Raw genomic sequence first — 13,262 nt, 5'->3', positions numbered from 1 at the left:
TGCTTTCAGAATACTGTATACTAATTAGATTGCTTTCAGAGTATGCTGATGTACCATCTGCATACTTAACACTCACATAACAACCGCTCCCCCAACGAAAGGTCCGTACCCAAAGATTGGAAAACTGCAAAGGTCACTAAAATATTCAAGGAAGACAGTAGGAGTAACCCATTAATTTACAAGCGTATTAGTAACGTCGATATGCACTAGTATCTTGGAACACTTATTATGTTCGAACATTATGAGTTTCCTCGAAGATAACGTCTATTGACGCCCAGTCCATACAGATTTAGAAAATGTCAACTGTCTTCAAAGGTTTTGACTCTCATCTTGTAAAACTTGATGTGTATTAAGGTCACATTTCATTCTGTTTTATTTATTTTAACATCAGGAAGTTAGTTTTCACTTCCGCGAGACCCCTGGCATACGAAAATGTTACTTGGCTGACAACGTAGTTTATCTTGAAGCAAAACATGTATATTTCGAGTGGTTTATTGTCGTATGCTAGCCTCTTTCACCATCTGCGTTATGCACCTTGCTTCTGGATCTCAAGATAATTTGTTAAACACGTTGAAACTGTTTTTCTAATTAAAAAAGTGTCGTCAAAAAGGTGATCTGCCATTATACTAGTGCGTTTGGCCAACGACGTATTCGGTTTAATTATGTTTCATCTTTTCGCCCTCATTAATACGGAAAAATTGTATTTGTTTTCATTTACCATGAGTGTAATAATCATTATGTGTTCTGTATTTAGTTCGAAAGGTTTAGACTCTTCTGAAGTACCACCTAACTAATAAAATGGTGACTCTACGTTATGAACCGCAGCCAACAAGTATGTACTGCAAACAACAAAGAAAAAAATATTAGAATGGTCTGACAGCCACCACTTTTCAGCAGTATAGTTCACAAACGGCTAATATAATAGTTTCGCACTCCATTGGATATAGAATGTGACCCGAAATCCTATATATTTAGGGCAATGTGAACAACAGCAACTACAAGAAGGTTTTAGAGCCTTTACAAGGTTCGACGATAACTGCCGTCCCCAGTGGAAATGAGGAAGAATTGGAACACCTGGTGAATCGAACAAACAGTCCAGTGATATCAGACGGTGGACTAACACTTAACACCGAGCGAGGTGGCGCAGTGGTTAGCACACTGGACTCGCATTCGGGAGGACGACGGTTCAATCCCGCGTCCGGCCATCCTGATTTAGGTTTTCCGTGATTTCCCTAAATCGCTCCAGGCAAATGCCGGGATGGTTCCTTTCAAAGGGCACGGCCGACTTCCTTCCGCCCCTAATCCGATGAGACCGAGGACCTCGCTGTCTGGTCTCCTCCCCCAAAAACCAACTAACACTTAACCAAAGAAAGGCGAATGTAATTCTAAGTAGCTGAAACGAAATTAACGATAATTTAGCACCAACACCGGGAACCTCGAAGCAGAAGACCTGAAGAAATAATGTTGCATCTGAAACGAATGATATAAGAGGATATAAGAGCTGGACTGTTGCTGGTAAAGAAGGCATTCCAAGCAAAAAGAGGGCTACGAGAATCAAAGATAGGCCTTAATTGGAGGTAGAAATTTCTGAAAGTGTACCTAGGACCTGAAAAACAGTACTGAAAGGAGTACTGAAAGGAGGTGAAACATGGAGTATAAAAAAAAGAAAAAAAGAAACGAAAAAATAGAGACTTGAAGCATTTCGATGTATTGTGCTGCGGAAGGATGTTAAAAATTTTGTGAAATTAGACGACAGGTCTTACGCAGAATCGACGAGGAAGTCAGTGAAAAACGCTGAGTGGAAGAATACACATGATGCTAGGACATGTGTAAAGCCATCGGGGAATAATTTGTCGCATAATTAAAAAAAAATGCAACGCCTGAAAGGCAACAGTACAGCTGCCAACACGAATAAGTTTTCTACATAGAACTCAGAGTACAAAGGAGACACTTCAGGAAAGGCGTTGGTTTGGACGTTGGCCGAAAATGTTATGTAGGCTCACGATGTGGCACTTGAGCTCACGTGCAGAACCCCAAGGCATGGCGGTGCGTTGGCAGTGACCATGTATGGTCGCACAGTACACCTCAGGACGGAGACCGGAAGCACCACCAAAGAGAGAGTTCAGAGCAGACAGCGGTCCAGGAGGGACATCTGTGAAGCTCAGTCGCGGGGCCTGGACTTGTAGTATTCGCTCTGCCTCTGCTCGCGCTCATACTTAGCGTTCCTCCTTCCGTAGGAGTAGTGCAGTCAGCTTAAGTCGTAATCCAGTTCTTTCTCAGGCGAGAAATTAGGTGCTGTAATTACTCAGGTCTTGTCTTTGTTCAATTATTTCACGACCAAGTTCCAAAACTTTTTCAAACTTACATTTAGCCGTCTCCACGTTAGCTGACTGGACAAGCCTTCTGCAGTCTCCTATGTCACTGTGAACATCTCGACCGCTCGCTGCACGAGACTAGCTTCCGTGTTGCTAGAGGCAGCTATAGACATTCAAAACAGAAGGGGAAGACAGGGATTGGCATATTTTACAAAAATAGTTGAAGTGCTACTCTGGAATGTTGAAGTTGGCGCAGTTTTTCAGGCATTTCATACTTCACATTTCAGGAACGTACTCCCAGGATGCTCGGCTATATATGTAGAGAAATATGCAAACCATCTTCCAAGAATGAATGCAGAGTCTCGCGGCGATAACATTGAATACAGTGTTCTCGGGTTTCCAACCGCGTCATTTCTACATCTACATCTACATCTACATCCGTACTCCGCAAGCCACCTGACGGTGTGTGGCGGAGGGTACCCTGAGTACCTCTATCGGTTCTCCCTTCTATTCCAGTCTCGTATTGTACGTGGAAAGAAGGACTGTCGGTATGCTTCTGTGTGGGCTCTAATCTCTCTGATTTTATCCTCATGGTCTCTTCGCGAGATATACGTAGGAGGGAGCAATATACTGCTCGACTCCTCGGTGAAGGCATGTTCTCGAAACTTCAACAAAAGCCCGTACCGAGCTACTGAGCGTCTCTCCTGCAGAGTCTTCCACTGGAGTTTATCTATCATCTCCGTAACGCTTTCGCAATCACCAAACGATCCCGTAACGAAGCGCGCTGCTCTCCGTTGGATCTTCTCTATCTCCTCTATCAACCCCACCTGGTGCGGATCCCACACTGCTGAGCAGTATTCAAGCATTGGGCGAACAAGCGTACTGTAACCTACTTCCTTTGTTGTCGGATTGCATTTCCTTAGGATTCTTCCAATGAATCTCAGTCTGGCATCTGCTTTACCGACGATCAACTTTATATGATCATTCCATTTTAAATCACTCCTAATGCGTACTCCCAGATAATTTATGGAATTAACTGCTTCCAGTTGCTGACCTGCTATTTTGTAGCTAAATGATAAGGGACCTATCTTTCTATGTATTCGCATCACATTACACTTCGCTACATTGAGATTCAATTGCCATTCCGTGCACCATGCGTCAATTCGCTGCAGATCCTCCTGCATTTCAGTACAATTTTCCATTGTTGCAACCTCTCGATACACCACAGCATCATCTGCAAAAAGCCTCAGTGAACTTCCGATGTCATCCACCAGGTCATTATTGCTTAAAACTATACGAGCTTTCGGCCAAGCACCCCTTGGCCGTTGTCAAGTGGTATGACGTGACAATGGCCAAGGAGTGCTTGGCCGAAAGCTCGTGTAGTTTTAAGCAACTGACGCGGTTGGAAACCCGAGAACATTTTATTCATCTTCCAAGAAGATTGTTTGGCACTGCCTACTCGGCCAGCCAGACCACTTAACTTCGTGTACATTGCTGTTCGTCAACTTATCTGTTGCATTAAAAGGATACAATCATATTGCTGACGCGTCAGCACCGTACGGTGGCTTGCGGAGTAGCTAAGTAGAAATAGATTCATTTCTTCCTAGTGCAACGAATAAGTGGACGAACAGCGAACTCGTGTATAAATGGCGCAGAGAGATTTATCCCCATGATCATATCCAGACCCTCTCTAAGCCTCTGAGGCGACGCTTAGAAGCTCTGGTTCCACAGAGTTCGATAGCATGCTTGAATTTCAAAGTTCAATTTCTTGTACGGTTCTTTAATTGTTTCATCTGCACATTTCAATACAAGTGAGTTTCTTTCAGTAAAATGCGTTACTTCTACTGCATTACATCTACTTCTGATAAGCAGTTTGTTCCAACCGGTACGTATTTCGGTGTCTGAGCTGTATCCATCTATATCTACAATTTTATTTAACAGTTCCATTCAGTCCAAATGTAGGATTCCTATATCAAGTATGTTTGGATTTCTACTATATGTGTACAAAAGATAATCTTTACGATGATCAACACACATCACAACAAACAGAGTACACAAGAATACGTAATCTTATTTTGAGGAAACAATAATTTAAATCTTCTACAATTTTTTCAGAAATCATGATTTGGAGGAACAGTTTCATGTGCCTACTTTATTAAATTAAGCCCTACCAGTTCCACAATAAAAAAACCATCCTCAAGCATTAAGAACGGCATTAATCAATCCGTACAGCAACAGACCACCTCAAGCATTTGGAATGACAACTGATTATAGCTTCTCAGCCAGTCATGATTTTTGTGAAACATAATATTGTAGAAACCTTAAAATTTGCGCTCCTAGGTGCGTATTGGGTCTGATAAACGGATCGAGAACGTATTACTAACAACACAGCTATACATAACCATGTGTTAAGTTCCAGTGGAACGACAAAATTGGATCACAATACATTAACACAAAGGAAAAATCCGTCATTAACGAGCATATTAGAGGAAATAGACTTACCCTCATACGTAGTAACTGCGATCTCATGTACTCGGCACGGCTGGCGTGGTCCTGTCCCGACACGGGAAATGAACCCATGTACTGAAACAGAAAAGACAATGTTAATAACTTCCGTTATGTGAAACCTATGCGATCGTTTTAAGCAGACAAATTATATTACTCCATAGCTATTGAGAAGTGCCCATCAGTAAACGACTCGTTTCGTTACGTGGTTCATGTAATAGTACCATGGACATCTGATTCAAATTGCCTGATTCACATACATAGTAATGAAATTTACAAGTAGCTAAACTTGTAACGACTTAAAAAAGAAAGCTACAGCACATATGCATTACGAGCATGTTTCGAAGTAGAAATTCCGAAATGTGTATACTTTCCTCAGATATATATAATTTGATATCCCACCTAAATACAGATACCTCTGCTTTGACATAGTCTTTGTAAACAACATTGTGTGCTTCACTTGTTGGATCATGAAGGGATGTGTGACAGAAAAGTCCAAACTACATACTCTGCTGTGAGAAATCAAAATTCGTGGAGTTTTCAGTTCAAAGCAATCAGAGAGTGGTGTGGTTTACATTTTGATGGCAAGTTAAATTATGCAATATCCTCCACAACTCAATTCTCACAATTGCACTGTGTGCAATTGCAAGTTTCAGAGAGAAAAAAAAATTACTGAGAGATCAAACTTTGCTTCTTTTCATTCAATAATGTCATATGGAACTGTATTCTACACTAATTTATTTTTTGTTAGCAATTTTAACTAAACAGAAGCGTTTTATAGTAATAATAATACTAATATTTTTAATAATAATATGTGGTGCACTGTGTCCAGTTAAGGAGTCAGGAATTTTATCAGCAAAGCAATGCAAATTCCTCAGCAGAAATTTCTTAAACTTACAATAGAACACAAGGAATACTGAAGTGGATAATACAAACACTGGAGAAAATGACCGTCGCTACATTTCATTAAAACCTACTACCATCATTCTGTTACTAAAACTGGTCATTTAGCCAACGATATGCATGCCTGCCACTTAGGAAAGGCAAATTTAAAAGCAAACTGAAGCACTTCCATATGGTCATATGTTACTTCATCTAAGAATTTATATCTAGAATTTTTAAGCTAGTTAACTGCAGAAGTATTATTTACTTCAAATATATGAACTATGCATTAATCACTGGCATGTTAAGTCGCCTGGAAACAGCCACAACGCAGTCATAAGTAAGACCAAATTAAGTTGTTAGTGTGAAAACTTGATAGTCGCACATCATTATCATACATGGTCAGCAGCTTGTTAGCTTTGCTGGCTCTGGATCACTGGACCTCGGTATCGATTTCCAGCCGCTCGGGGTTGTGTGTGGGTGAGTGTTGCCCTCATCGTCACTTCATCATTATCGACGTGCAAGTCGCCGAAGTGGCGTCACACAAAAAGACTTGCGCCATCCGACCAAAAAATCCATATAGGGCCTCCCGGCCAGTAATGCCATACGCTTATTTAATATTATCATGCTGAGTGCAAGTGACTGATGCAACACGTTAAAACTGACCAACTGAGGAACTTACTACCTTACAATGGCTCAGTTTTTTCTTCGTTGACGGAGGAGCGCCGCTGTGCGAAACACCTGCTGGATGTGTTTATAGAGTCAATTGGGTAACACCGTAGACACTCATCGCTGATAGCTGGATGGTAACTTCAGTTGTCTTTCTTATTAATTTTTTACTAAGCAAAGTATTTGAACTAAGTGACAAGCGTTTACTGAAAATAAGATTTCCACACGATCAAAGGCTATGAATCATTCCACAAGTGTGTGGTACCTAGCAATTTGGCAGTTCTCGTTGCTTTCAATATTTCAATAATGAGTAGATGTTTCCCTCGACAGCGAGAAGTGTCTTCGCTTTCAGATGAGGTCTACTTGTAGTCTTCTTTCTGTGCCTTTCTTATTTCGTCTAGCGGCAGTTGCTGATTCTATACAGATACTGAAGGTAAAAGATTTCCTTTAAATACTCTGTATCTAATGGGACAGTGCAACGTGAATCACAGTTGAAATCTAACAATAATGAAATGACAGCTACAACTGCAGTTAATTTATTGACAAATGTGGGACGATTTTCAGCTTCATGAAAGGCCATTATCCACTGTAGAAGTACTGTTGATTTACTAATGCGAACCATCATAAGAGCTACATGTTTGCATTCGTCACTATAGTGTGTCTGTGTGTGAAATCTGATGGGACTTAACATCTAAGGTCATCAGTCACTAAGCTTACACACTACTTAACCTAAATTAGCCTAAGGACAAACACACACACCCTTGCCCGAGGGAGGACTCGAACCTCCGCCGGGACCAGCCGCACAGTCCATGATTGCAGCGCCCAAGACTGCTCGGCTAATCCCACGCGGCACTACAGTGTCGTCACATTGACGTAACGGTGAGCATTAGGTACGAACTGCCGTGATTACTTTGGTACAAGCTGAAACCGTTGATGTTTTCGTCTTTCATCATTTATGGCTTAGTGCGAATGTTGTATCTTCGAAGTTTCGATTAGTCAACGCCTCTTTTATAAGGCCAAGTATCTTACAAATCATACATCAGGTGCAGTTTATTAGAACATCGGTATAAATAACACAGCTGACAAGAAAAATATATTGGACATAACTGTCATTTCAATTTGTGAGTCCGCGTAGTGCTGTAGTCACACGAAGCTTCAGAGCTGTCGCCGAATGCCCCCTCAGTTGCGCATAATCGTTTGAGAAGACAGCATATTGCTTTCTCTCGCGGTCATTTTTGTATGGTTTCGAAATGTAAGATGAAACCTCTCCTGATGCGATGATCTCAAATTCTTGTACCGTACTGAAGTTATAGTAGTATAATTACGTTGAAAGAGGTGTTGATTAAAAATTCGGATATCGATAATAGTTTAATCGAAGGTCGATGTCAACTAATAATAATTTTGTGTAATGGCGTCTAGCCGAGCACAATTGCAATCCGGCGGCCAGCAACCGGCTCGGAATGAAAAACCGGTGGAGGTGGCGTCGTGGTTAGCACATTGGACTCTCATCCGGGAATACGACAGTTCAAATACCCGTTCAGCCATCCAGATTGAGGTACTCGGTGATGTCCCTAAATAGCTACAGGCAACTGCGGGGATGGTTCATAAGAAAGCGCACGGCCAGTTTTCTTTCCCACCATTCATTAATCCAAGCTTGTGTTCAGGCTCTGGCGACGGGACGTTCAACACTAGTCTTAGAAATAAAATTGTTGCTTACAAAAGAATACATTGCCCATTGTAGACTGCATTGCGCTTTATTAAAGTCCTGTACGATTTTAATGAAGTACAATATAGCCTACAAGGACAATGTATTCTTTTATTAAACACTTAAGAGGACGTGGATCCCCAAGAAAGCAAATACTTCCGTTTTTGATGTTATTTATGTGGAACAATATCAAATGTAACTATAACACGCGAGGAATCATAATAAACAGACATAATGTTAATAATTAATCAGAAATATAATATCCTAATTGTAATAACCAATACTATTAAATAATAAAAGTAATTACACATACGGTCGTAGGTTCGAATCCTGCCTCGGGCATGGGTGTGTGTGATGTCCTTAGGTTAGTTAAGTTTAAGTAGTTCTAAGTTCTAGGGGACTGATAACCACAGCAGTTGAGTCCCATAGTGCTCAGAACCGTTTGAACCAATTACACATACAAGCGCAGAGGAGAGTCCATTATGGAAACCAGGTGACATGGAGAGAGCAATTCAGGCAGTGACAGAGGCATGGGTTCCAAATCTGCTGCATCCATCTATCGAATTCCAATGAATACACTGAAGAGGAGGAGTTTGCAGAAAAATCTACGTGCTAAACGCAACACAAGGTACTTGGAGGGCTTGTCATTTTTACCTGAAAAGAAGAAAATTTTTCGAGCGTCTTTTTTCCGTAATGACAGTTAACAATCTGCGATACGCAGCGTTTGAAGTGTCCAAGACGAACCATCTTACACGCAGTATTAACAAGAAGACAGCAGTGGCTAGAAAGGGATGGATTGCTGATTTCCGGAAAAAGTTATCTAACATTGAGAGCGTGAATAATGTAATCTTCTTACTAGAGAAGTTTATTTACCCATCACCATAAATAGATACAATACAGACAATATGTTTCGGAAAGTTAAGCTGGGTTCTTCACATTATCTACATACACTATGTTATACACCTGGCTGAAAATGACTTACAAGTTCGTGGCGCCCTCCATCGGTAATACTGGAATTGGTTTTGGCCACCCTTAGCCTTGATGACAGCTTCCATTCATGCAGCCATACGTTCAATCAGTTGCTCGAAGATTTCTTGGGGAATGGCAGCTCATTCTTCACGGAGTGCTACACTGAGGAGAGGTATCTATGTCGGTCGGTGAGGTCTGGCACGAAGTCGGCGTTCCAAAACATCCCAAAGGTGTTCTATAGGATTCAGGTCAGGACTCCGTGGAGACCAGTCCATTAAAGGGATGTTATTCTCTTGTAACCACTCCGCCACAGGCCATGCATTATGAACAGGTGCTCGATCGTGTTGAGAAATTGCTCTTCGATAGTGGTAACCAAGAAGGGGCTTAAAACATCAATGTGCCTGGGGTGTGATAGTACAGCGCAAAACAACAAGGGGTGCAAGGCCCCCCTCCCCCCATGAAAAACACGACAACCCCATAACACCAGCGCTTCCGAATTTTCCTTTTGGCACTACGGCACTACATACGCTGGCAAATGACGTTCACCAGGTACTCCCCATACCCACGTTTCTCCGCTGTTCAAATCATCCAATGTTTACCCTCCTTACACCAAGCTAGGCGCCGTTTGGCGTTTACCGGCGTGATGTTTGGCTTATGAGCAACCGCTCGACCATGAAAGTTCTCTCACCTCCCGCCTAACTGTCATAGTATTTGCAATGGATCCTGATGCAGGTTGGAATTCCTGTGTCATGGTGTGGTTAGATGTCTTCCTGTTACACATTACGACCCTCTTCAACTGTCGTTGGTCTCTGTCAGTGAACAGACGAGGTCGGTCTGTACGCTTTTGTGCTGTACGAGTCCCATCACGTTTGCACTTCACAGTCACATCGGAAACGGTGGACCTAGGGATGATCAGGAGTGTGGAAATCTCGCTTACAGACGTATGACACAAGTGACACCCCATCATCTGACTACGTTCGAAGCCTGTTAGTTCCGTGGCCGACCGCTGTGACCGAGCGGTTCTCGGCGCTTCAGTCTGGAACCGCGCGACCGCTACGGTCTCAGGTTCGAATCCTGCCTCGGGCATGGATGTGTGTGATATCCTTAGGTTGGTTTGGTTTAAGTAGTTCTAAGTTCTAGGGGACTGATGACCTCAGATGTTAAGTCCCATAGTGCTCAGAGCCATTTAAACCATTTTTGAGTTCCGCGAAGCCCCCCATTTCTGCTCTCTCACAATGTCTAATGGCTACTGAGGTCGCTGAAATGGAGTACCTGGCTGTAGGTGGCAGCACAATGCTCATAATATGAATAACGCATGTTTTTCCGGGTGTCCGGATACTTTTAGTCACACAGTGTACATGAATCATTGTGCACTAAAAGAATGGCACAATTGCCCATGTGAGTAGATAACCTGTCGATGACAATTTAACTTGCCGAAACTAGTTGTTTATATATTTATATTTGTTGCAATCTTGGCAAATAAATTCTCTAGTAAGAAAATTAAACTGTTCAAGTCCAGACATCGCTATGCTTTTGAAGGCGCCAGGCACCATTTGAAACCGGGAGGACCACGGTTCAATCCCGCGTCCGGCCATCCTGATTAAGGTTCTCCGTGATTTCCCTAAATCGCTCCAGGCAAATGCCGGGACGGTTCCTTTGAAAGGCCACGGCCGACTTCCTTCCCCGTCCTTCCCTAATCGGATGAGACCGATGACCTCGCTGTCTGGTCTCATTCCCCAAAAACAACACACCATTTGAAATCGTGTGTAAATGCTCAGCAGATTGAGTTTGGGCCCGCGAACAGAGCGTGGCTATTGGTGACGGCGAAAATAACTACTACTGCGAAAACTGTGCCTAAAAATTTTGAATCAATTTAATTTTTATCGGTATCGGTAGGGACGACGATTTTTTTTCCTACCAACATAGAATCTTTTCTGTAAATAAATCTTTTTTTTTCTCTAGTTGTACTGTTTCAAGCTGGTTTTTTCATTACATTTAGCCCTTTTTAGTTACGTAGTTATTATGGCCCACTGCCTTGGACACAATGGCCACTCGGCCTTTATCAAACGAGAATGGAAGAAATCAGGCAGGTAGTAGTATAGTCTGACTGTATACGCTGTAATTCTGGAGTTTCAACGTCAACTGCAACTTAAATTTAAAAAAATCTCCAAATGTGTGGGTGGCCGTTATTACTCATAAACATTAAAACGATGCTGTGTACGCTAGATGTTCGCCACTAATCTTGTAATAGAACATTGTCGGGCTCTTTCTCTTTCTGTTGTAGACACACTGCTGCATTTATCACGGCGTGTCACAACTACTGCACGTCCTTGTCGGTTAGGCAGTAACAGATATAAACCGTGCTACAGACATCCCTTACCTGCATACTGTTGCATATGTGCGTATACTGTGAATTTAATAATCCTGATTGTCTTGGCATTTCGAGATTCGCAGCCGCTGCTCAAAGCCAAAAATGCCATAGACAACAGAGAGGAGATGCAATTAGTGACGATTTTACGCGTTTCGCACACAGCGAGTATAAACCCGGGGCCAGTTACGTCCACTACCGGTGCGGTGCGTTTACTTCGCCGGGAGGGAGCGGCGATTACTTAAGCCCGCCTGCTGGTGCGAGATTCCCCCACCGGCCGGCGACCGGTTGCCGGAGAGGTGAACGCGGCCTTTTTGCGCCTCTGCAGTCCCAGCGAATTTATTATCCTCGGCAAAACTGGCGCCGCGTCCACTGCCGCTTTTTGCCGTCGACTGGCACTTTGACATATTTCACCGCCCGTCCCACAATTTTACCCCCGCGCTCTTTCCGAACAAATACGGCGCCGCGCACGCCACGGCGGCGTCGTAGTTTTGTTGGTGGCCCCAGGAGGGGTGGTGGTTGGGGGGTGGGATGTAAAGGGGTATCGCGGGGTGGGAGGGGGGTGACAGAGGAACAGAGGTGTCAGTATGAAAAACCTTAACTCCACATCAGTACTAACAAGGGAACCTCCCCAACGCATCCCCCTCAGATTTAGTTATAAGTTGGCCCTGTGGATAGGCCTTGAAAAACTGAACACAGATCAATCTATAAAACTCGAAGAAGTTGTGTGGCACTATGAAAAAAATAAGCAAAATATACAAACTGAGTAGTCCATGCGCAAGATAGGCAACATCAAGGATACTGTGCACTCAGGAGCGCCGTGGTCCTGTGGTTTGTGTGAGCAGCTGCGGAGCGAGAGGTCCTTGGTTAAAGTGTTCCCTCGAGTGGAAAGTTTAATTTTTATTTTCATACAATTATTATCTGTCCGTCCGTCCGTCCGATGTGAGGTAACTGACGGTCTACACACGGAAAAACTTGAAAACGTTAAAAACATGTTTTTTTGACAGAGCACAGGGAAAACTGTGCGACTGCGAAACTGTTGCATTCATTTGTTGCAGTTTATGTGACAAACTCTTATGTCTTCATCACTTTTTTGGGAGTGATTATCACATCCACGAGAAAACCTAAATCGGGCAAGGTATAAGAATCTTTTTACCCATTCACCAAGTGTACAAGTTAGGTGGGTCGACAACTTATTCCTGTCATGTGACGCACATGCCGTCACGAGTGTCGTATAGAATATATCAGACGCGTTTTCCTGTGGAGGAATCGGTGGACCTATGACCTTGCGATCAAATGTTTTCGGTTCCCATTTGAGAAGCACGTCATTTCGTCAGCTAATCGCACGGTTTTGCGGTGCGGTCGCAAAACACAGACACTAAACTTATTTCAGTGAACAGAGACGTCAATGAACGAACGGCCCCATATAAATTAATTAAGAAGTTAAACTTTTCAGTAGAGGGAAGACTTGAACCAAGGTCCTCTCGTTCCGCAGCTGCTCACGCTAACCACAGGACCACGGCGCTCCTGAGCTCACAGTATCCTTGATGTTGCTGCCTTGCGCATGGACTACTCAGTTTGTGTATTTTGCTTATTTTTTTCATAGTTCCACACAACTTCTTCCTGTTTTCTCGATTGATCTGTGTTCAGTTTTTCAAGGCCTATCCACCGTGCCAACTTATAACTAAATCTGAGAGGGGGGGGGGGGGGTGCAATGGGGAGGTTTCCTTGTAAGTAAGCCTCCTTACATGGAGGCAGGTCCTAATCTAGGGGAGGAGGGAGAACAAATTGGGGAGGGGGCAAACCGGGGTATCTGCCCCGGCGGCAATTTCGGGCACCGCCAAATTCA

General features: G+C 43.1%; 1 protein-coding gene across 2 annotated transcripts in view; it reads right to left on the bottom strand.

Annotated features, from left to right (window-relative positions):
- The window catches only part of LOC126336196 (EGFR adapter protein-like), a 1,052,725-nt gene that overhangs the window by 360,615 nt on the left and 678,848 nt on the right, over positions 1 to 13,262 (bottom strand). For both annotated transcript variants that reach the window (XM_049999704.1, XM_049999712.1), the window contains exon 2: positions 4,818 to 4,898. In XM_049999704.1, coding sequence (XP_049855661.1) covers positions 4,818 to 4,898 — 81 coding nt within the window. The remainder of the gene's footprint in view (positions 1 to 4,817; positions 4,899 to 13,262) is intronic.

This window comes from Schistocerca gregaria, chromosome 1 (genome assembly GCF_023897955.1).
Source record: "Schistocerca gregaria isolate iqSchGreg1 chromosome 1, iqSchGreg1.2, whole genome shotgun sequence".
In the NCBI taxonomy this organism is placed as follows: Eukaryota; Metazoa; Arthropoda; class Insecta; order Orthoptera; family Acrididae; genus Schistocerca; species Schistocerca gregaria.
This window is presented reverse-complemented; position numbering and strand designations above follow the sequence as displayed.